The sequence below is a fragment of the Netta rufina genome (assembly GCF_964035555.1).
Source record: "Netta rufina genome assembly, chromosome: 2".
Lineage (NCBI taxonomy): Eukaryota > Metazoa > Chordata > Aves > Anseriformes > Anatidae > Netta > Netta rufina.
Genome location: NC_140124.1, coordinates 15,468,388 through 15,494,480, shown reverse-complemented (window position 1 = coordinate 15,494,480; position 26,093 = coordinate 15,468,388). Strand labels below are relative to the sequence as shown.

The 26,093-nt window shown below is 42.1% G+C and overlaps 1 protein-coding gene across 7 annotated transcripts in view; it reads right to left on the bottom strand.

Moving 5' to 3' along the window:
• EPC1 (enhancer of polycomb homolog 1) overlaps nucleotides 1-26,093 on the bottom strand; it is a 68,549-nt gene that overhangs the window by 27,507 nt on the left and 14,949 nt on the right. For 5 of the 7 annotated variants that reach the window (XR_014618197.1, XM_084281751.1, XM_084281753.1 and 2 more), the window contains exon 1: nucleotides 19,385-19,817. The exons of the other annotated variants lie outside the window; for them this stretch is intronic. Coding sequence is in view for 4 of the 5 variants with exons in the window: in XM_084281751.1 (XP_084137877.1) it covers nucleotides 19,385-19,537 (153 nt within the window). In the remaining variant the exon portion in view is untranslated. Of the gene's footprint in view, nucleotides 1-19,384; nucleotides 19,818-26,093 lie in introns of those variants that run through there. 7 annotated transcript variants of the gene reach the window in all.

Here is a 26,093-nt window from a genome sequence, read left to right as displayed (position 1 = left end):
CTTCTAGCAACTTGCAGTCCAAAATTCTCAAAAAAAAAAAAAAAAAAAAAAAGCAAAATCCCATTTCACCTTTAAAACAAACACATTATAATTAAGATTAAAAAAAAAAAACACATATAATTTAGATGAAAAAAGAAAACATTAGGAACCAGAAAATCAGAAGCTGTAGAGTTCATTAGAGAACTCTACAGAGTTCCTCGAGCACAAGTCTTATGAGGAACAGCTGATGAAGAGCCTAGAGAAGATGAGGCTCAGGGGAGACCTCATAGCTCTCTCCAGCCACCTCAAGGAGGCTGTAGCAGGCAGGGTGTCTGTCTCTCCTTCCAAGCAAAAAGTGACAGGGCAGAAGGCAAGGGCTTCAAGTTGTGCCAGGGAAGGTTCAGGTTGGATATCAAGTGTAAGTTCTTTGCTGGAAGGGTTGTGAAGCACTGGAACAGGCTGCCCAGGGAAGCGGGTGAGTCACCATCCCTGGAGGGATTTAAAAGACGTGTAGGTGTGGTGCTTAGGGACATGGTTTAGTGGTAGACTTGGCAGTGCTAGGCTAGCGGTTGGACCTGCTGATCTCAGAGGTCTTTTCCAACCTAAGTGATTCTACGATTGTGTCATCTGAGAGTTGATGAACTGGTGCAGGAGCAGCCTGACTGCAGGCTACAAAGTCAAGGCTCCTGGCTGCTGAGTTCACAGGGACAACGCTGTCCCTGCACCTGGGTTACCTCCCATCATCAGCACCAAGGGTTCTTGGTGTGAGGTCAGTGTAGAACAGAGCAAAGTCACCATGAGACCCAACAGGGACCGTTCCAACTCACCCTGTAACACAGAGCTGGGACTCCCAGAGCCCTTCTGTGACCTCCTGCATGCAGACCATGCCCTGCTCTCCCTGTTCCTTGGCTCAGCTCAGCAAGTTATGGGGTACACGTGCTGTCTCTCAGCCACACGAGGATCTCGGTAAGCTGCACGGTCAGGTTCAGTCTCTTTTGGAAGGCTGATAATCAAACTACTCCAAAGGAAATTCCTGTACAGATTCAACCCAACAATCTGTTCACAAAGGAGACAGAAGGGAGTAAAAACCAAACTGTCTCACTCTCTTAACCTACTCTTCCTGTTACCAGCTCTTAAGTTATTCTACAACCTACTAAACAGATGTTAATTTATATCCAAGATTGGAAGGAGCGTGGAGAGTGATCTGAGATCACTGCAAGCAAAAAAAGAGTCAGCAACTGCTTGGCTTCATACTACCCATTAGTACCTCACATTATTACCTGGCCCTCCTTTGGGCCTGCCCAAGCACTGCGATGTGTTTCTGTGGGACTCAGGGGGTAGCTATTTGCCACTGCAACATCTGCCTACCCAGAACAAGCACCAGTGATGCTGCAAGGAGAGATAAAGAGTACACAGCTGGAATATAATAGCCAACTTGGATCAGTGTAAACTGGTCAGAGACACCTCAAGCTTCCTTGTGCTTTTCTAATCTTTAGGACAGCAAGTGGCCGTGGTGGCCTCTCACATGGCTGAAAGCTAAAAACGCTCTTAAACAAGAGCCTTCACAGCCTGTTACAGAAACAATACCACACACTTTCCCTTTATCACCTCACATGCATATCCACACGTTAAGACATGCAAAACAGCAATGACATTCTGAGAAGTTTGTTACCGCATCTGGTTCCGAGTAGCTGCTGTCGTAGAGCTCCAAACATACCCTCATCAGCCCCTGGCTACACGGACCTGGGACTCTCAGACAGCAAACGGCAGCTCTTGAACACCTTTGCTAATGGCAATGCAGTAGGTTTGGGCAAGTAGGTAAGGAGCTTCCACCCTCCTGACCCCAGGTATGTGAATAACATAAGGAATGTTGGCAATAGTTTGAATTTGGTTACAACAAGCACATGTGATCAGAACAAGACAAGGGCTGTGGGTCACCAGAGCAGCATCATGCAGTGCCTTGCTCTCCCTTTGATGGGTCCTGAAGGAGACAGCAGATTTAAAAAAATAAAAAAAGCAAAGTCTGGGCTGCAAACAAGTGTGAGCCATCCTTCTGTTATGGGTACTTGTACATGAAAACATTGGGTAAACAACTCCTCACATCCATGTAAGTGCCCAAAGAGTCACGTGGCTGTAAGGCCTTCCCTCCTCAGGCAACCAGGATCTCTCACCGCCCCAAATCATTCCATGCAGTAGAGATATCTGTTTGCTTGTAATTGTGGCACAGCCTGGAGCTGTCCCTTCATATTCCAGACATGGTGAAGGACCATGGAGATCACTTCTGTTAATCAACTGATGTCAGTCTCATGAGTAGTCAATTAAGAAGGATTCTGCTGTAATTACTACAATAATTAGATCTCTGCTACAAATCCCAATTTAAACAGCTGTCTAGAAGCAGCAGTTGCTCAGTGAAAATGTAATCTAATTGTACTTAAAAAAAATATGCATTTTTGTAATTAACAGACTATCAAGAAACCTTGCTAATTATTAGTCTTTTTATCTGGAACACTGGTTAAAAACGAGGTCAGCCACACAAGTCTTCAGCATCTTAGCCTACTGCTTTCCCAATGCTCAAATCAGTTACTTCTAGGAGTATACAAGGAGCCTGTCCTTTTCTTGGAAAAATCTTATTTCCATATTTGAACTTCCAGTAGGGAATTGCTTACACATTCTGGGAAATTTTCATTTGTTACATTTGTTCAGTGAATGGTGGTACGGGGGTGGAGGACACAGGCATTTGATCCACAAGCCCAACAACATTATTACTAGAGATCATAACAATGCTTGAAGAAACAGAGTGATTTGCTGTCCTGTTACCAGAAGACTGAATGAAGATTAGTTTCATATTCTGAATTACTCTGGAAAAACAGACAAAGAAACAAGTGAAATCAGCTCAAAGCAAGCTACAGAGGAGCACATTCACGACACAGGAACCCTGGGAACTGGGAACCCTTCAGCATTTATGCACTGACTACATTACATAGCTCACCAACTGAATCTACACCTCAGTATTCACAGGTACAGATCCTCTCCAGACTCCCTAAAAAGACTGGAGCAGTGTGGCAGCTTGTCTAATCGCAACTGCACTACATCCACTCAGAAACATAATGCTCAACATTGCTTTGAATGGTTTTGTATGGAAATTGCTAACAGCTCAGAAGGAGCTATCCTATTTCCTTAGAGTTGCTAAGAGCTGTAAGAACTCCCCACCTTTTCCTTTGCTGTCATGCAACTCCTCAGCCTATTCAGCCCAGAAATGCATGGAGTTATTCTTAGGTGCGTTGTCTTCTTCTGCTTGTGCCTGAGCTAAATGGGTTCACTGAGAGGTAATGCAAAAACCACAGCCAGCTCTAAGGAAAAGGTGGAACTGCCTCTATCCAACAGCAGCGCAGTTCAGCCCATCGCCCCTGACTTCACCACACAGCTGCATTTCACAGTTCCAGAATTAACTGCAAGCCTGCCTTACCACTTCCTTACCATGGCTCGCTGCTCCAGCTGCACAGCGGTCATTGGGCAGAATGATGCAAAGCCACCTAAGTGATCGTGTTAAACAGAACCGTAACTAAAGGATCCTGAAGGACACACAAAGATGCTTTTAGTGCACATTACTTCAGTAGTCCAGGGCATGACCTCCACTGCTCAAAGCAGGCTGTATCAGAAAACTAATACTCGATGCAGTTTATGAAGTCACAGCTTTCAGGATACACTCTATGTGGGAACGAAAAAACCCTTAAAATCCAGCCTTTTATCATCACAAATTCCAGCTATAAAGTCATTTCAGAGAGCCTGAATAAACCTTCATGGCAAAAACATTTCCCCCTTAGTATGATATGGAAGCGGAAAGTCAAGATTTTTCATTAGTTGACCCATAAGAAAACTGTATCAAGTTCTCAAACTAAAATAAAGAAAACCAAAGCAATCTCATTGCTTGCTTGAACATTACTGCATGTCAGCAATCCTACCTAACAACTTCATTTTGTATGGCAAAAGCTCTACACTTGTATTCCAGCATTTTTGTATGTTACAGGGACATCACATCAGTGTTAACAAGAGTGAGCACTGCTAAAAAAAGTCATTTGAATAACGAGGAACACGGTACCCAACTTCACAGGAAACAAGTTTCTATTGTTTCACTGCTCTTCTGAGTATTAGCATGCACAGGCACACGCAGCTGTGCTCCATTCAGACAGGGTGCTGCAACTGCTCCTGCTGTATGGCAGAGCAGAGCACTGAGCACAGCACTTGGAGATTTACAACCTGCCCTGAACTTCACCATTTAGATAGATGACAGAACTCAAAAAGATGACAACTAAGTTGGGTGAACTTTTACATTTCTCTCAGGAAGTTTTCTACATCAGCCATGGAGTGAAATATCAACTACTTCTTCCACAAAAACGTTCCTCAGACCAAGTCTTGCAGTGTCCCTCATTAAGCCAACCCTTTTTCCTTTGCCTTTAGAGCATACCTCAAAACTGACCCATTCATCAACTTGACAGCAGTACAGTAACAAGACAGAAAAGGCACTAAAAAACACCAGGCAAGGGAATAAATCCGTAACGTGTAGTTTGAGAAGTGCCTGTATCTTTCCATTATAAGCTTACAGAAGGTTTAAAAACCATTCCCTTCTGCAAGCCAAACCACACAAGCTGCAGGGATCAGCAGCTTCCCAGATCCACATCTGCTTAAAGATTTAGACTCGTTTTTTCTTCACAGTAAGAAGAGATTTATTTATTTTTGTTAAAAATCATTAAAAACAAACCCTGAAAATAATATCTAAACTTAACACTCCCTGGAGCTCGAAGGTCAGCTTCCTAAACATCCAGTTGTGGTGCTACAAGGACCTTTAAAAATAAGTGGTCAATCTCTGGTTGTCTGGGTTAGTCTAAACCATAGGCCCAACTAGTAACCAACTCTTCAAAGAATGCAGTAACAGTTTTGGTAACGAACCACAAGGCAAGATTGTACTTTATCAGAGTGCCACTTAGCCTAATACATGGTCTCAAAAAGAAGCCCATGGGCATCCTCTGAAGGCTAAGAACACGGCAAAAACCAGACATGCTTTCACAGCCCCTGAGCCCCATGGCTATCAGAAGCTGGGAGCTCAAACCACATTTTTATTTTAGTCTCTATGTTTGGTATTGACATATTTCTTCCATGAACTTTCAGTAGTGTGCATTGCCCAACTCTGGAGTTAAAGAGGCTTGACATATACCCAACAGGTATGCAACCTCACTTCTGGTTGGGAGAAAATGAGCTAGAGAAACAAAAACTAAATATAAACAAATAAAAATAAAAAATAAAAATAAAAAAGGTGACTGAACCATGGGGTTTAACACAGGGATCTTTAACACACAACTACAACAGCTGTACCACCTTCCCTAAGCCTCATGTTTACAGCATTCCTGTCAGGTTTAACCACCTCTTCTGTAAAGTACAGTTTCATTACCTCAAGAAGTCATTCACACTTAAGTAGTAACAGAATTTGATTGATATTTATACTGAATATTTTACAGTATTCAAGTTACATGGGGACAGCAAAGCATCAAAAACATCATCAAGAAAACCGAGCATCAACATTTGCATGAATTTGTTTGTTCAATAGTTAAGGCTCAGCATCTCATGTCAGGCAATCAAGCTGAAAGCAGCTTGCTTTATCAACCTAAGGAGACTACACACCTTTCAAGAACAGTCACAGACACATTCCATATAAAATCTCATATTTGACAGGTACAAAACATCAAACTGTGGAAGCTTCCAGAATATCTCCTTGAACTATCAAGGTCTTTTTTAATTTCAAAAATAAACAAATAAACCCACAGTACTACTCATTTCAGTCCTACATGGAAGAAAGCAAGCTAAAAGAAGATGCAAGGCAAATCATACTAATGGCTAAAACCCAGCCAGTTACACAAGCACATATTTGTAGATTCCAGAGCATTTACTTTTTAAGTACTTTCTTCCTCTGTTTAAGACCTCACACAACAGTGGAAAGAAGCTATTATGTAGTGATGAGCAGAAGCACGGGCTGCAAAATACACAGACTGCCAAAGTATGCCTAACCATATCCCTTCAGCAACTGTCACGGTGTCAGCGATATCAGAGCTCCCATCTCACATTCCTTCAAATCATAACTTTCGTTACAAGAAAAAAAAAAGCGCCGTACAGCGTGTAACTGTTGGGAAGAGAAGTAGGGCTTTCATGTACCAAGATGGCAAAACTATCAAGATAATTGTTAAGATATCTGGGAAAACCAAAATAAGCCTTGTAAAAAGTAAAAATGCTAGAAGAGATGCTCAGAATTGCACTGCGTAAGACATGTAGTAAAGAAGAAACCGTCCTAGCAATTAGCATACAACTGCCCTCATCAGCTAAATTTTGTCACAAGACTCTGAAAACGCAAGTAAAATCTATCAGTACTTTTCTACTAAACTCTATTTGCATCTGTATTCACACCAGCCAGCAGACCAGAATTTCAGGTCTGATGCCACAAAGGTGGAAGGAGGAGCGCTTCTTCACTAGCGACAATGACAGGTGCAATGCTGAATAACTTAAAATAGACTTTCCAAAGATTACACCACTGTGATGAGCTTATCTGTGTACTTCCTGCTGCAGTGTCAGTCTTCAGTTCGCAAATCTACAGATTTAGACACTTTCTTGGCTTGGAATGAACAGAGCTCTATTTGAGTGCTCCAAGATGCTGCCTACAGCAGAAACCTGTATTAGGCAGAAAGGCTCAGACAAAATATAAACTTACATGTTTCCTGACCAGTAAAAATGTGGGGTTTTTTTGTTTTTTTTTTTTGAACGACAGTGCAATATGACATGCAGTGTGAGTCAGATGCCAAATCATTATTCTTTATAGGTCAGCTATTCTTAGTGTCTTGTAATCTCCAAGTTTATTTAGATTGCCTTTAAAAACACAGGACAGACTAGCATTCCAAATTCATGACCTTTTACGTGCAATTATGATCAAACTTGTTTTGAAGTCTGATATAAACACTGAGCAACTGAGACAGGTTTGAGGCTGTAAAGTCATATAGAGGCAGGGAGGGAGGAGAGAAGAACAGAGGGTGAATAGGGAAGGTTTACAGTAAGGACAAGCACTTCCCTAGTGCTCATAAGCTCAATGCATTGTGACTGTCGTGGTTATTCTTTCTGTGTACAGTGTGAGACCTAACTGTCTGACTGGGACAAAATATGAACACCGAATGGGATTTAAAATATGACAGAATCCAAAAATTCAGGCCTCACTGTCAATTTTTTCAGCCCAGGCAATTTTTTGCTGCCTTTTTCAAATGCAAAGTGGTATTTTAAATTGACCTGAATGCTGGTAAGACAAAGGTGTTAGGACTTTCCAGACATCCAAAAAACCCCCAAACCGAATGTCACACCAGTATTCCTTATGTCTTCATTCCTTGTATCCATTGTATTTGCAGAAGCCTGTACCCACAGCACAAGTTAAGCGCACGCGATCTCTCACGGAGATCAACCTTGATGTTACCACCTCCACCTACCAAAGCCAGAGCACTCGATCCCCATAATGCCACTCATCATCCCCCGAACAAACTGTATCACACCTACGTGAACACAACACAGAGCTACCTGTTTCTCCACCAACTGTGCAGCTGCAGACTGTTATGCTTCTTAATGGGTAACCAACTCCTGGTGCCCAGGGAATAAAGTTGTGGTATGAATAACCATGCTTTTATATATATAAAATATAATGTATTGAAGCGTTATAGGTGTTTTAGAAACTTTGTGTCATTCCCAAATACCGAGTCCCACAATACAGTCCACGTATCAGCAGAGAAACCCTTTTATGAAACCTAAAAGATCCTATTACACCAGCCATCCTGTCTCTCCCTTTTCCCACCTAGCCCTATGTAAACTATCAGAGGACTGCACGTCAGATTTTGTGCTCTGCATCAGTTCAAGTCCCTTCTGTGCACAGAGTATTTTAGCTCTATTGCCATTAACATGTGCTAAATAATCTTTTATAAATACACTTCATGTCTTGAAAACCATCAACTTGACACTGGTTACGTTTTTAGAGTAAAAATAGCAGCTGCCTTTAAATTGCCAATTACAGTCTTGGTTTCATACCACTTGCCACATTCAATCATCATTCTGCTCAGCTCCCACATTTTTCCCCACGCTGAAAATAAAGACCAAATAATAACTGATCAACAGAAAGGAAAGACAACATTATAATGAAAGGTGAAAAAAAAACCAACAACAACAAAACTAGGCATAAAGATGAAATGTGTTGTTAGCAAGAAATTCTAACCAAAATGACCAACTATTTGCCACAGTTTGCTATCACAAAAAAGTCCCTATGGTATTTAGGACCACACTTAAGCCCCAATGTCATGGTGGGGAAGCTGTTTCCTTTATGCTTATCAACAAGATATCACTGATACATGGAGATAAAAGTCTTTGAGACTAATGCTTCAAAATGCTTTATAAAAACCACCTAGAAGGCATTTCAATCCATTTTCATTTGCGTGTTTGTGTATTTCTGACAGCACCTTGGTTCCAACACCTACCTGAGGTTCTCAAATACGTGTCTGTGTGTGGCCTCTTCCTGAAGTAGGTGTTTTATTCCTTTCCACATTGCTAAGTTAAAGGGAACTACCATATCAAGAACCACTAGCTGTCCACGAGACAATGTGTACCTGCTTTCTCCATCTTCTCAGTATTACGGTAAAGATCTGGCCTAGTTCAGTCAGTTCAGGAACAATAAGCCAAACTAAGATGATGTTCTCTCTCTCCATCCCTGGAAGCGATACTGCTGCCAAACGCTGGCTTAGGCCCTCAGATTCCAGCACCACCTGAGCAGACAGTGCCATCTGCTAAACTGGTGCCTTGACTTCCTTCAACTCCTCAGCAACGGGTACCGTCTAGTTTTCTCAGGTAATCTGGATGGGTAATTTACCAAGTGCAAAAGAGCAGAGTGTTGAAAAAATCCAGACTATATTTCTCAGCACAACCATCTCAAGAGAAATGATCCCACAGCCCAAGACACGCACGCACACTGGCTCTGTCAATGGTGGGAGAAACCACAAGAGGAAGATAAACATCCATTATAAACACAGAAGTGAACTGTACATAGACTCCTGATCCCACCGCAAAACATTCCTGGACAAGGGACCATCTCTAGACCTAGTGACTTATTGCTAAATCTTCCCCTTGATTAACTAAAAAAGGGTTTCTTATCCAGAGTTCTCTCTTGAGCACGGGTCAAGTATGAAGTCAAACCCAGACTGCTGATAAACAGGATGATGATATCCATAAGACAACTAACCTTGAAAAACATTTTTTCCTCCCAGAAAATCATAGCAGAGAAGTTACAATTTAATGAAAGCCAAAATGAAATGGCAGATACCATGCCCCTCTTTTTTCAAATTACCAAGGTAAATCAGCTGCCAGATATAAAAAATCATCAAGTTACCAAATCACACCCATGGGCCTTTACCTGCCGAAGTGAATCGGTAATGAAAAAGCCGAGGGATCATTTTTTACAGGTTTGTTTTCTACAAGCTTGTAATGAGCACTTCAGAATTGCTTTTTCCTCGGAAGCGTCTCCAGATTTTCTAATCAAGGCCAAGGGTCTCTATTTCTAGGACCTATTTATTTCTATAGCCCAAGCTTCAAATACCTAAAAGCTGATTAAAGCTCCCAAACGAAGACAAAATTTAACTACCATATGCCAACTCAACATCTTTCTGCAATGAGAATATAGATGCCATGGAAAACCAGGACAGATGCAAGGGTTAACGCTGAACTGTCAACAACCACCACCAATAAAGCCCTGAAGGTCACCAAAAACTCACTGCCTTCTGTTCCAACCCATCGCATACCAACTTTGGCTTTGATGCTTAACAGCAGTAAGGACATTTCTGACCATCTTCCCAAGACAAGACTCCTCAGAGCAGATACTTCAGAGGACAGCTGACAGAGTAAACACACGAGAAAGTTCCGTTAGTCACTTCTACAGCTCTGGTAAAAGTTTTTCGAATGTGTCACTAATTACCCCCCAAGCATGCTTTCTTCCTCATTGAGCAAGCCTTACGTTACTGGCAAAAGAAAAGGAAAAAAAAAAAAAAAGCTGTTTCACTTCAGTTTCAGTTCTTTCCTATCATATGCAAACAGAAGAAGTCTTGTCTACTGACACGAAGTTTGTTGAAATACATATTAGCTTCCCAAGATAACTGTGACTATTAAGTGGCCTTCATCCTACTATTCCAACAGTCTCATACAGCACTTGGCCTCTGCCTCAGAACTACAACGTCCTCGGTACAAAGCAGAGCCAGTGCACTAATATTAATCATAACTTTCTTCTAACAAAGCAGAAGATAAACAGAAAGGGAGCGCAAACAAGGCCATCAATTACAACAACGAAAACACAAGTAAAAAATAAACTGTAAATAAATTGAAAAGCAGAAAAGAATGCATAAACTTATCCATAAGCACCCGCAGGCTTTAACAGTTTTGCAGAGGTAATCACTGAACAGAGTCAGTAACTATACAAGACACTCCGGTTGGCTCTTACCTATGCCCCTTTTTCTCAACTTGCCAACAAAACCACCGTGTGGTTTCAAACTGAGACATTCTCTGAGATATACCCGCATTCCTGAACTGGAAATATTACATGTTAACTTACAATATCATATAATACCTCTGCTCTCAGTTCTGATTTTCTCTCAGAACTTCTCAGAATTATCTTAATAATTCTTAATAAGAAAAATGAAGAATCATAAAGGCATGCAGGACGTGTCCTGCTGGCATACTAATATGGGGTAGGGGGTGGGGAGGGGAATTACATAGATTTATCATGCAATTAAAAACAGCACTTCCTAAGAGAAAATGTAAACATGCAGGAAACCAGGAATGTGATTTTATCAGTGTTATAAAGAAACTTGAGGAGAACAAAACTATACAGTTTAAAAATGCAAGAGAATTGGCAATTTCAAACGTGAAAATCTGGGGAAATGCCTGGAGGAAAAGACATGAGGTACTATGTAGACAGAACTACTACAGGGGATGATAATGACACCAACAGAAGAACAAACAAATCAAGCTGCATCAAGTGTTTCTCTACCTACACCCTGAAGATCATTTTGGGCAACATCTCCTGCAAATCAATAGTTTGACGAAGTTACCTGCACCCTTCTTTCCCTTCCAAGAGTTCTGCATCCTTAACCTGCTACCAATGCGCTTTCCTAACAACAGTCTTGGCATGAAACTCCCAGGTTTTGAAAAGTCACGAAGCAGAAGCCCAAACAGAATTTAATTTCCATGCTAGCACCTTCCTGACAGCCACGTGCTGTGGGCTGCATATCTGATCAGTGAAGAACCTGAAGCCTAGAGCCCCACAAATCCTAACAGAAAACACTCAGCAGCGTTAAGCGTATACACGGGGCAGTCTTTATTTCAAATTTCCCTTCTTAAGCACGAGCTTGCTAAGCCTTCCAGGCAGGCTAGAACATCTCTTATCTAATTTCTGTTTACAATTAGGAAGGCACCAGCTCTGAATTGTGATATTGGTACACAGGTATGAATGCAAAATGAACTCGTTATTCACTCAACAACTGTGCTTAGACCAGCCTCATTTTACCATGTCACTCTGGGCCCTCGTAATTGAGCACTGCATGATTTTGTACCAGGATGCAGCGTCACTTTGGATGCTAGCAAGCAATTCCTTCCTTCAACACTCTCTTGAAAGCTTCCATTTCAATTCAAAAAAGCATGAATTTCTTAACTTCTGATTAAATATAAAGGAAATGAATCTTTGAGAGTGGTACTTAAACCGTAAGAGGATAGTTTCCTCTCTCGCTCAAAGTACCTGTGCTTGAAGAGATAGACAGACCAGTGGGTTCCCAAATGTTTGTTTCATCTTCAATTCATTGTCATGCATTTATTTATTTTTAAACTAGAGAGACCCTCCCAGAATTAGATTACTCCTAGAACAAACATACAGCTGAGAAATACAAAGACACCACTGGCAAAGAGCATATAGAGAGCTCATTAAACAGCAGGAGGATATACACCACAACTGGTATTTCTATTCTGATACGTTAGCCCTGTGATGCATTCCTGGATATTAAAGCTAGCTCTTAGAAATAACAAAGTGGAAAAAGAAGTAACCTATTACAGATAACTAAGGTCAGTGGATTACAGTACTCTGCTTTAGCAGCGCAGACTGCCATGCACAAGCACACACTTCTTTAAAACTTTTATTTGAAAAAGTGACGTATTAACTTACGGGTGTACAAAACTCACTTTGAATGCTCTGCAAATTTTTGACATTGAAATAAATGCACAAGCACTGCTGGGCATGGCCACAGAATTATGGCAACTCTTGAGACAGCGACAAGCAAAGTGGTATACTCAAAGAAAATGTTAGCACGTGTAAGGGCTGGCCACACTACACTTTTTTCCCCCTTACCTGAAATCAAGTAATAGATTATTAAAGTTTAAGAATAAAATACAAGACTTTGACTATTAAAATCCAAAGAAAGACAAAGCTACATCACCCTGATCCTTCATTAAAGTTATTCAGTTACTAACCCTTCCTGGTGTTAACTTCACAAGTATTTTACTGCATACAATGAATAATGTCCCTTTGCTGAAATCCATTACACCATTGATCAAATATGAAAAACAATCACGAAGATAACCTTATCCTTAAGAGATGATATCAAAATTCCTGGGAGTTAAAACCTTTCTGTACAAGTGTACCCTAAAAATGACCTTAAACTTATCCTGAAATAAAATCAGCACCTCTCCTTTAACTCCAAAAGCTCCCTACCAGCTCCATTCCTTCTTGTGCCACTAAGAATATTGTTAACAAAGTTACCTTTGTGGATTTTTCTCCATCTTAATGTAAGTAAATAAGGAGAGATTTTCAATCTCTTCCAATGGCCAACTATCCTCACAAACGAGCTCTAAATAAGCTTAGCCTGTTTTAAGCCTGAACACGAACAACTGGTCTCAGAGTAGGTTACTCTGCTATGCGTAGAACTGCTCACTGCTGCTGCAAGCCTCCTCTTTGTGCCAATTACCAGGAAATCAAGAAAAGGTCAGAAATAACTTGAGCATGCATATGTCAAACTCATTACTCAAAACCGGTTTACACTTTGCTCTTCTGGAAGCGTTCTAGGAGAAATTAATGGCTTTTATATACATACTTAACTTGGATGGAAATTAAACAAAATAGAAAAAGAATGGCTTTCACTTGGAATACAGGTGCCCTGGCTTTGAATTCTTCTGGAGTGTGTTTGCTAATTAATTCATACACTCCATGGTGTGAATGACATCCTATTGAAATACAACAGAGCTTGGACATCCTACAGAAGCTTCTGACCTGCACAAGACGCTGAGGATCAAGTAACACTCTTCTTGCTGTTTTCTGTAACCTTAATTACTTTATATGTAGCTCTAAAGCATGGGACACACACCCTCACTGTTATTATGTCTACCGGACAACGTGTACAGAGCAAACACCACATCATCAACTCGCTTCGTGACAATCCTCTGCTCACAACTTCAACTTAGCGCCTGACTTCTGTGTGGTATAACACGCTATCATGAGTCCTGAGCTTTCAATCAGGACGGTTAGTCTCCTGGATACTATCAAATCCCATAGCTGTTCTCTGTGCTTCCTGTTCCTAACTGAATGTGGTTAAGTTTTGCTACATCAAAGAGGAAGAAAACAGACTTGAGCCTAATGATTCAGTCACAGGACCCGTTACGATTTTGCATTCATATAATTCTGATTGCCCCTACAAGATCCCAAAGCACTTAATATCAGCGAACCACATATCAGCAAAGGAAAAATTATTTTAAGAGTACTTAAAAACCATATACACAGGTGTTTAATTGGAAGGAAACATATACTTGTATTGAAACTCTGACAGAAGGCAATTTCTTAAGAATGTCCTGACCAGAAAAGACTACATACCCAAGTTTCACTGAAAAGATCCTATTATCCTTTCCTTCACTGACTCACTACACCTAAGCTACATGCTTAATTCACTCATTTTTAAACTCACCATAGCTGAGATGGTGACACAGGCCTCATCTGCTATGTTCCATACCAGCTTTTTCCCTTGAAAAGGTGGAAAACAGCTGTTTCAGTAACAATATAGTCTGGCTATGTTATCTTCCCAATGCCTCCAGCATGGATTCAGGAGGAGAAAGGCCTATTTTCTCTGGGTGCACTTCCTGGAGAAGAGCCATAGCAGCTGTGCTCAAGGAAGTTTTGTGAAGAGGAGCCTGGTCAAAAGGGGGTAAATGTGAATTAACCTATTGCTTTGCTAAGTTAGAGATGCCCTGTTAGGGATACATTTTAAATGTTTCAAAGGATTTGAATGAACACTAAATCATCATCATCAGGTTGTATATGACATTTCAGAAATACTGGATGCTCATGCTGGTATCAGGAAAAAAAAAATGATTAAGAATGTTTAATGGTGACAATTTAACAAATAAGCTTCTCTTGAACATCTCTAAAGCTGGGGCAGGGAAGAGAACTACAGCTATGAAAAGATCAAAAGCACACATTAAACTATTTTGACAGATAACAAACACCAGATAACAGAATATAATAGCTTTTACAGCTGACAACTGCATGTGCAGACTTCATTTCACTTTCTGTGCAACCTGTTAGTTGCATTATAACACATCTGCAAAGGAAAATGGTAAGAAATGAAAAAGCAGTTGTGCAGCTTGCGATTTCAGGCTCTGGGTGCCTAGTTTTTCTGGATACCTAGCTATTAGTAACTCACCAAAATGGAACTGTAAATCCTGACCCCTAAGAGCCGAACTGTACACAGTGCATCACGCCTGGAAGCAATCTAGTAGGACAAGGACGCTGCTTCTGCTGAGTGAAGAGATTAACCACTGGCCCTCGAGCTTAGTTAGAAGAGGAAGTTAAGAGTAATATAATGAAGCAACAAGACTTCTCACCACTTATATAATTCACTCTCCCCTGCCTCAACACCAAGGACAGAGACACTTGGATTTAGAGAATTTTACCTGATGGAAAAGTTGCACCTAACACGTACAAACTTTAACATACACAAGGCTAAATAGAAACATAGCATTCAAATCCTTAGTGAAACCATAGTAATGTCAGCATTCACATCAGGATAACAAAATTAAGGAAAAAAGCAGTTTAATTCCCATACCCACACCGAATAGGGACTGTCATTAACTGTAGAAATTTCATTAAAATAGCCATGTTTTCCTATTTACATAATCCATTTCTATGATGTGTAACATAGCACTTATTTAAAAGTATCTCTGCTCACACATTGCCTTTGTTGTTGCAGTACTTCAACTAAAGATCCTAAGAAGTTCACACATCTTGATGTGTTAAATACACTTACAAGTGTTGACTTGAGGTGCTTCAAAAAACATTGCTTTCTTCTTTTTCTTGGGGGGGAGGGAGAGGGGGTGGTAAGGTAATGTCTTTTTAGAAAGAAAATATATTAAAAACCTTCTAGAAAATTGAATTCAGCTACAAAGCCTCCAAAAAAACCCACCCATCTCAAGTTTCTGTTTTTGATGTAAGAGAGCCTAAAGGCTGAGGGGCAAGATAAGGTTGTTCTATCTCCTTTCATTCAGAAAAGAAAAAAAAGCAGGGAAAGTTAGTAAAGTCTTCCTTGGTGGCTTTTCCAGCCATACCAAGTTTAGGATGCTTACAAAGCTACGCATGTTTCCTTTGCAAAACATAAGTTAGTGAACAAGCTAAGAAGATTCAGGCTGTCTGATTTCTTCAGTAAAGTAGTTTATCTGAAGTAACTTGAGAAAAGTTGTACTTGCTATGCTTTTCCAGCTGCCTGCTTTATGTTCCAGTCTGAAATCTGAATTTCCAGTTAAGAAAAAAGGCAAAAATCGTGTCCCACAAATTACCATCTTGAAAGAAACATTACTCCCAAAGATAAATGAATCTGCCACCGTCTACTTCCTTATTCAGGCCGTTATGAATTGAAATGAATGTGTTACCTGAATCTGCATCACTACAGTATTAACAGTGACCTCTTCTCTGGCTGTCAAAATCACTGCGCTGAGGATGCATTTTGCTCAAAAACAAGGCTGAGATAATGCAGTGGATGTTTAGTGTTGCGTAAGAAACATCCTCACATTTTGGAGGCTTTGGTTGTAATTATTTAACAGATGCACGCGTCTCCTGATTGTTTTCAGTCTCTTAGATTTAGCAACAGCCACTGTGTGTTTACCCTACAAACTCTGGAGCTAACCCAACTGTCAGAGCTATCAGCTGATAGCTCCAAGTACCACTGCCTGTGTGCCAGGAGTAAGTAAAAAGCTCTCTAAGCCTTCTACCTCCAAACAAAACCACTAACTGAACTTATGACTTACTAAGCAGAAAGGTACACTTCGCTTGTTAACAGAATTAACATCACTTTAAGGAAGGTCCTTAGTTGTCATTTGTTTTTAAACAACTACTGTATCCCTCTTATCTGTTGCATACTTTAGAATTGACAAGTTTTTTTTGGCCTTCAGAGGACTCTTACAAAACAGCATTGCTCATCTGAAGTTTCAAGTTGCAATAATGAAGATGCACTGTTTTCCATATTTATTCTTTGTAGGAACAGGATGGGAGAGAGATAAGATGAAAGGGAAGCAAAATATATTCCTTTTTGTGCATCAAAACACTAATTAGTCATTTAAATATCTTGTGACTTGATGCTTGAATATTAAATCTTTGATTGCATTTTTCCCTAGGGAAAGTTATTTAGTCAAGAGAAGAGCTCTTAACTCCAAATGTGTGTTCATTTAAAATTAGATTTATGCAAAACTCAAGGCAATGCTAGAATTCTATTTATAAAATACGTTATAAATGGCTGTTCGCACCAACCCAAGTCACCCCTCTTCTCCCCCCAGATTCTTACGGACACTTTGCCATCTGTCCTTAAAGAAACTGATAATGCAAAATATCTATTATTTTAAGTATTAGAGAAAAAAATCTAAACCAAGTCTCCTGCTGCTACATAATACAATTTCCAACTTTCTTAAAAATCCTTCGTGGCATGAACTTTAGGGAAGAAAACTTAGTAGGGTATTAAACCTGTAACATTTGCTGTACCTTTAGTGAACCACCACACTTCTACATTGTCAGCACCTGTACAAAGCTGAGGAGAAAGTTTTTTGGGGTGATATGTGAGAAAGAAAGAAGTCTAGCAAGTCTGCAGAAACACGAAGTGGGAAGAGTTTAAAATCAACTGCTTTATGTAAGAAGCTCCTAAAAGGATTCAAGAAGACACCTGTGTTTATCAATGGCAAACAAATTTCTCTCAGGGGTGTGTCTGTGCATGCACATGTGTTCAGAACAAAGGCATGAGCAAACTTTAGCTGTGGAAAGCATTTACTTGCACCTACTCTGGAGCTTAACCCTCAAAGCTCGATTCTGCAAACAAAAGCATCCCATTAACCACAGAAACAAAGTCTTATAATTAACGCTGAACAATTTTCCCTTGCTCATGACTACCTCTTCCTTAGCTAGGACACATATCTGTGGGTTTATGGAAGCTATGGAGTTACCCCGTATAATTTTCAATCCCCGGGACTTATAACTGCAAGGCAAACAGTGAAAGCGAAAGTTATCTAACATTCCTATATAAATAACGCATGCACGGATACTTGCTGACTAACAAACATAACAAAATTTGAAATTCTGGTGCAAGCTGAAACTACGGGTGCTCTCTCATATCAGAATCTACAGGTATTGCTTTGGAGTCTGTCTACTGCATCAAACGAACCAAGAGGATCTAAGCATAACTACTTACTGCTTAAACACTACTACTAAATGGGTATCACGATAAAGTTTTGAACACTATCACTTAAAAAAAAAAAAAAAAAGCAACTTCAAACTATATATTTCAGTGGGTGTTTAAAGTTATGACTTGCACTAACTTTGGAATGTTACATAAATTATGTCAGAATGCAGGCATTTACAGTAACAGGGGAAAAAAAAAAACAAAACAGCAAGAGAGCAGTTATTGAATGGAGACAACATGCAAAGGGCACTAACTGTCCAGAATACATACAGCTTCCATGACATTTCATAACCAAGTCTGTGAATTCTTAACTTAGCCCAACAGTACCACAAACAGAAGACGATGTTTGAGGGAGGTTTATGTGTTTTAAGTTTTAGAGAAGTAACTCAAAGCTCGCTACTACATCGAGAAATACAAACGGGAACCTGACAGCCTGTCACCTTCGAAGGACAACGGCAGCCTGACAGCAGGCAAAACTGAAAGGGTACGAAGTTGTCACGTTTGTTCTCATCACGATTTCAAAGCCTGTTTACATAACTGCAGCTCCACCGCTCTCGCCCGTTTGCTGCACTTAATGTATAAGTGGAGAAAGCCAAGTATACTAAGGGAATCATTAGGAGACAGAAGGAACAAGCAACGTGACAGTCCCAAACACTTCAGCAAGGGGCTTTAGCAGTAGGGGTTATCAGACGTTACAACCACCCCGGGCTGTGGGGACGGAACGATCGCAGCCTGACGCTGGAGAAGCCGCAAGTTTCGTGCTTCCCTCATACAGCACAACCGAGAGGCAGCAGCAGATTTCTGGCGCCCAGCTCAGACTTCCTCACACCGAGAAACGCATCAGCGTGCGGGGACTGCCTCCTGGACCGATACGCGTGCTTCCACCCCACAACTTCACCTCACGACTCCCCCAACAAACCCACCCCGACCCGCTCCTCGCCCCGGGCGGCACACAGACACCGGTGCGGCGCTGCCGAGCCCATCACCTGAGGGAAACCTGAGGGAAACCTGAGGAGGGGCCGCCACACCGCGCTCGCCCCCAACCCCCCCCCCTCCCCCCCACAGGCGCTCTCCCGCTGCCGGCAGCGCGCCCCCGAGCCGTGCGCGCTCCCGCGGCCGCCCTCCCTCCCTCCTTCCTTGCCCGCGGCCGGCTCGGGGGCGCCCCCCAGCGGGGCAGCGCCGCCACCGCCCCGCCGCCCGCCCGCCGCCCGCTGCCGCACAAGGCCCGGCCCGAGCAGCCGGGAGACAAAATGGCGGCCGGGCGCGGGATCACGTGACCCCCTTTGTGCCTAGCGGGGCCCGGCGGAAGGGGCCAGCGGCCGCCCCTGGTGGGGGGGGGGGGAGCGGTGTAAAAGGGAGGGGGGCACCGGTAACGGGGGGAGCGGTAACGGGCGGCAGGGCGCGGAGCCTTCCTCCCCGCACTCCCCGGTTTCGGCCTCCCCCCCCCCCTTCCTCCTCCTCCTCCTCCCGGCGGGCGGGGAGAGCGGGGAGAAGATGGCGGCCATTTTGTGCTTGCGCAGAGGCGAAGGTGGGGGCCCCGGGTGCGGGGGGGATGGAGGGACCCGGCCGGGGGGGGGTGTGGGGGGGGGGGTCTCACGTACCGACTCCTCTTCCTTCTCCATGCCCGTGGGCATCTGCGGCACGGCCCGGTTAATGGAGGCATATTCGGCCAAGTCGGGCAGGTCCTCGCAGCGGAAGACGGGCAGCGGCTTGGACGCGTCCAGCGCCCGGGCCCGGAACGACAGTTTGCTCATGTTAGGCGGCGATGGCGGCTCCGGCTGGGGAGGGGGGGGCGACAGCAAGAGCGCTCCGAGCTGAGAGCCGGACCCCGCCGAGCGCTCTCATGGAGAGACCGGGGCTCCCCCGGCGGGGCGGGGCGCGCTCCGACACGGGGCCCGGCGGCGCCGGCTGGCGCGGCTGGGCTGGGCGCTGGCTCCTCTCCTCCGCCGCTCCGGCTCCGCTCAATACGCCACGGCCAACATGGCGGACATTAAACCTCGACTGGCCGCCTCTTTCAGCCAACCCCAGCGCCACAGCCATTCCCACACTGCATCGCGCAGGGGCGCGGGCACAGCGCCGCCCGGGGGGGAGCGCGCGCAGCGCGGGCACGGAGGAGCGCGGGCACGGCAGCGCGGGAGGGCTGCGAGCCCAACCGAGCCCGGCCGGGATGGGTGGAGGTGGAGGCGGCGAGGTGCTCCTCGCGCTGCCTCCTCCTCAGCGCTGCTCCGCCGGGGAAGGCAACCGCCGCTCCGGCGGGGGGACGGGGTTCGGGCGGTACCGAACGTCCCCACACAAACACACATACACACACACGCGCACCTCCCTGAGGTAAAATATCCCCCTCACACACGCACACTCCAGCGGTGAAAACAAGGAAAAGGAAAGGAAAAAGGGGGCTCAGCCGCCCCCCAGCCTCACAGCGGTGCCGAGCGCTCCGCTCCCCTCCGTCCCCCTCAGGGCGCGGCGCCAACGGCCGCAGCGCGGGGATCGCGCCTCAGGCGGCGGCAGCGCCCCGAGCCCGGAGCGAGCCCCGCGGCGCCTCAGGGGAGCCCCCCGGTCCCGTTGGGAGCCCCCCAGGTCCCGAGGGGACCCCCCGGTCCCGTTGGGAGCCCCTCGGTCCCGAGCAGAGCCCCCCCGGTCCCACCGGCACCCCCCAGCGCCGCCAGCCCGCGCTCGGCTGAGGGAGCCCCGCGCGGAGCTGTCAGCAGCGGCCGCCAGCCGAGCGGCTCCGCGGTTTCCCCGAGTTTTTCAGCAAACTCCGTCCTGCGCTCGCGAAGTGCGGGCACGTGAAGCGGTTTAACCCTTGCCTGGGCTTAAGTTATCGCTCGGTTAGCCGCTGAAGCACGCTCGTTACAGGCAGAGGGTAGAACTAATGGTTAGATGTCTCATTAGGTAAGCTAGTTTGTGTCTCAATGACTTGATTAAATTGATTCAGCGTCCTGCTATAAGCAAAGGATGGGAAATTAGAGCCTCACTTATCTCAATAATGTCTCTCTGCTCTGCCCCAGGTCGTCCCAGAGCAGCCTTACAAACGTCAAAAAGCGCTTCCCCCTGCCCATCCCTGCAGCCAGCTATTTAAGGAACGCGGCAAGTGCTTGAACACGTCTGGGGGTTGCGTTGTGTTATAAGGTAACTCCAGTCCTACACCTAAATCATAACTCACATGCTTCTGGTTTTAAAAGTACCAAAAAAATTGTGTTTTGTTTGAATTTCAATATCCCTCCACGTTTCAAGCAAAATCTTACCGTTTTGTTCTGTTACATAAGAAGCAGCAGACAAAACCTGTTCCTTTCCTATCACACATTACTCCCAGAAAATAGAACTTTAGGAAAAAGGACATAAGTGTAACAAAAGGATTTTTTTTTAAAGTCTTAATTCACTTGGTAATTTTTCAAATCTATTCTGTCTATAAAAATATTTTTTGCTTGTATTAATCTCATCACTTTTTTAATCTGTATTGGAAATAGGTAATGCAGTGGAATACAGCAATACAGCTCCTAAGAAGAATGTGACTTTTTTTTTTTTTTTAAGAAAAACATTTTTTTTAGATATACTGGAATGAACTAAAGAGTATCATTGTATTAATTTGTATTTCAGTAATTACATCAGAACCAGATGTGAAAACTGCACATTGCTTTTTATGCTCATTTTAAAGCTTAAGCGTTCCCTAGCTAGAAATAGTAATCCTAAAGAAATCCTAAAATAAGTTGCATATAAAACATCTACAGTTTTACACAAATACTGAATAATTTATTTTATCCAACTAGCAAACATAATGCAATGACAATAAATAAATAGCAACACACTATCATAGATTTCCTTTGACCTAAAACACTAACTGGAAATGAAATACCTGGCAGCTAGGCAACAAATAAGGCAATTAAATATGACTCTCCAATGAAAAGCAAAGTATAGAAAACATTCTGAACTATAAAGAAAGAATGCTCAAGTCTAAACTTATCCTTAATTGACCTTTGCATTTCTAACCCCACTACAGGCTTGAGAAAAGCGCAGAACATGCAGAATGGACAATAACATTTAGATACAAATAGGAGAGCATGCATTAAGACAAAATTTTGGCCTGAAGCTCATTCATCAGCTTTTATTATTTTACCAATAAAACAGATTTTGTAGCAGAATTTGATTAGTCCACAAAAATACCTGAATTAATTTGCTAGTGAGATGAGAAGTGCAATTTGAAAGCAAGGATATTCCAAATCAATTTGACATCAGCACAGGCTTCTGTCAGGGTGATAATAGGAAAAGTATAGAACTTTTCTGAGGCAGGAGTTTAAACACTGATAAATATTTCTATTTTACCTTCCTTTCAGTTAGGATATGTAGGTATATTTTAAGTTTTGCCATTTTTGTAGCATTTACCAAAATGCTTACGTTACATTTGTAGACATCAGTACTTTGCTATGACAGTTGTCAGTTTAAAATTGGTATCCTGTTTTGCATAATGACCAAAAAGGGTTTGACAGCTCTCAGTAAAAGATGAGTAAGCACAAATTTAGTTCTGGAGAGAAATGCTATTTTCTTCTTTAATCCTAAATATAATAAATACATTTATACTAAATTTTAACATACAGAAGATGAACCATTATATGTTATGCTGTTTGTCTGGTTTATTAAATGAACAAACAACACAATAGACAAGCATTATCCTGTCCGTCTCTACTTTAAAGTTGAGAAATTGTACAGTATCTGTTATAAAAAGTAAAATTTAATGAACTGGAAGGAATCTGAAACGTAAAGAATAAATTGATTTGAATTCCTGGTGGTTGTTTTTGTTTGTTTTGTTTTTACAAACTGATGAAAATACTTCTTTGGAGTATCAAACAGATGCCTCTAACGCTATCTTTTTATGATCTCAAAATACTTAAAAACGAGCTGTACAAACTTCTTTCAGTTTAGTAAAACAGTTTTAATATGTCAGCTGTCTGGATAGTAAATACAAGCTGATTTCAATATTCAGTCAAAACCACTGGATTCAGATTAGGCATTAAGGGAGGGGATCCAACAATTTGATCTATGTAGCTACAGACAGGGGTCTCTTGTTAGAGCATCTAACTCAGGTTTACGAAGCCTAATTATTTAACTTGCTATTTTTGTTTGCAAGTTCTACACAGCATTTGACAGTTTTTTTTTTTTTGTTTGTTTGTTTTTGTTTTTTTTTTTTTTTTTTTTTTTACAAATTTCAGTATTTAGTTTTGTGGCTTAAAATTTCTCAGCCAAAAAAAAAAAAAAGACAGTAGCTTATTTAAACATGAGTTGTCTTCTGAACAGGTGCCTAATATTGTCTCCTATTCCAACAGCAGTCATTGGTTCTAGGCACAAAACAGCTATGCACAAAGGACACATAGCTTAAACTATAGGTGCTTTCTGGAATCAAGTAGCTCTAAATTTACAGATATAAATTGCTACGAGAAAGTTCAACCATCCCCCCCCCCCCCCCTTTTTTTTTTTTTTTTAATAAAGAGATGTTATAAAAAGGCAAGTGTAATATAAGAGCACTAAAAACTGAAAACACGTATAGTACGGAGGCTGATTTGTATAATATAGTGGCTGATATTACATATACGAGTTTTCTGTTCCAGTTTTATGGAAAGCATATTTACTTGAAAAAATAGATCTTTACAGCCAGTAGTAGCAGTGAACATCTGATGTCATTCCACACTCCAGCCTCACTGCAAGATTACTTCCTTGCCTTCCCCCCCCCCTCAAAAAAAAAAAAAATGAATCCAGAGTCAAGCTAGGATTAGAAATCCCAGTACATTTGACTCTGTACATATATGCATCTTCTCTGACCCTACTTTTCTTGTGCCTACTTAAAACTGTAGCAGATTTTAAGAGTAGAATATGTTAAGGGTAAAACATTTCTCATTTGTCAACCATTTAAAAAGAGCTTTTTCCAGAAGATGCTACCATGTTTTCATAAATTGAGGAATAGACTGCGTATACTAGATTATATACTAACTTGCTTATCCATAAATATTTGCCTCCCCCCCACCACTCTCAGCCTATTTTATAACCAATTTCTACTATTGTAGAGCTCACTCTCTCATCACTTAATTATATAACAATTTTGATAAGATGTGTTTGGCCTTTGAGCTTTGTTACGGTCGACTACTCTGAACTGACAAAAAAAGTATCACTGATCTTTCTTCCCTCATTTTCAATAATCACATATTAAGAAATAGCAACTTAGGGAATTCCCATGCTTTGTTTTCTTTCCATAATTTACTCTTTGGAAAAGTATAGGTGGCTCTTTCGTTTTATGGTAAGAGATGATGTTTTCTGTAAGCATATTCCTGGTTTACATTTGCTAATAATTCTTCTGTGCAAGTTTGATCCTCAGCTATCTTTTTGCACTTATTTATGTTTCATATCATTACAGATATTACAGATAGCTTTATTCTTTTAAGTCATCATGGTCAACTAACTGGAATTTGGATTAAAATGAAGTAAGTGTAGGCAAATATGACACTACAGGTTCTTCATTTAATGAAGTTTTATGCTACACTAAGTACAGTAGTAAGTAGACACATTGTAGAAATTACCTTAACAACAAAGATTTCAATCATAAATTAACTGGTGTCATTCCTAGTAAATTTCACTTTATCTGATGATGTCAACTACCTGTTATAAAAGAGATAATGGACCTGTCAAACATGTAAAGCGTTCAGATACCACACTACAAAGCTGCTGCAAAACACCTGTGATAACTTCTGGCAGTTTCTGAAAGACAATTTAATGTCTCATAGCTCTGGTATCTCAAAGAATGATGTGGTATATTCACTCAGTTATTTAAGGCATTCACAGTTGAGATGCAACAGGTACAAAGCTTGTCGGAAGTTCTTATTGAATCATAACCTGAAGTAGTGACCAAGTGAATCACTGTTCCTCACTTCTTGTCTCTATCAGGAGAAAGTGCTTTGTCATACACACACGCACATTTTTGTTGTTGTTTCTGTAGTGAATGGGAAGGTACACATACTGCATGACCAATTCTTTTATTACTTATTTTTTGTAAGCACTTTTAATTTACACTTTGGAATACAAAGTAGATGAGAGAAGGGATAATAAAACACTTCATCTTCTATTTCTGTTCCCACTCAACATATAGGGGGTGGAAGCAATCCTTTAGATTCCAAAGCTGCCTAATTTTATATCCCCCCCCAAAAAAAAAAAACAAAAACAACTGATAAAATAGGAAGCTCAGAAGCATTAAACATGAGCATTTTTTTTCCATTTTTTTCCACCATAAAGCCTATGACAGCTAGTCTCATGAACAGTACCTTATGAGAAATGTCTAGGAAAGCAGTCTAACAAAACTATCTGTCCTTAACATTCAGAACAGAACACAGAAGTCAGCAACAAAATCTGAAGTTTCAACACTTTGTTGCAAGTGCCCATACTTAAAACTGGATAAAAAGGATTACCACCTGATCAATGGGTTGCACATTTTACAACTACATAAAGGAACTCACAAGACAGCACTACCTAATGTAAAATAAAGTTAATAAAACAGGACAGGCTGAAATGAACAACAGTTCTGTCATTTCACAGGCTCTGAGCACGAGACTGGTTTTATAGTGTTCCGCCTTCATTAACAACACTGTTAAGTCCTGCTCTCTGCTCTGCCAATTTGTTTTCTCCTTTTTCAGATCAGGTGAATGACTGACATGTGGCTGCTGCCACCTCAGAGGGCTGGGATCTGTGAGCTGGGACACTGACACCAGATGGGGCACACCTGGCCAGCTGTGGCAGGAACATTCTGGGCAGCAAGTTCGCTGGGCTTATTAGCAGAACTTTAAATTAGACTCAGTGGGGAAAGGAGATGTAATTCTGAGTGACAGGGAAGAACCAGGGAACACCAACACTTTAGGAAGCAGCAGGGAAATAATTGAATTGTCCTAAAGGAAATAGGGAGTGCTCCTCTAAAAAGGTGATGTGGCTGAGAGCCCAGCTGAAGTGCCTCTACACTGGTGAATGTAGCTTGGGAAACAAGCAAGAGGAGTTGGAAGCCATGGTGCAATTAGAAAACTGTGAGCTAATTGCTATCACAGAAACATCATGGGGCGAATCACACAACTGGAACACTGCAGTCGAGGGCTACAAACTTTTCAGGTGAGACAGGCAGGGAAGGAGGGGTGGTGGTGCTGCCCTCTACCTTGAAGAATTAATAGATTATCAAGAGTTGCCCGAGAAAAAGCTACAAACGGGTTGTGAGCCAGTAGGTAAAAAACAAGGACCAGACCAATAAAGGACACCCTGTGGTTGGGGTGTACTACTGGCCACCTGATC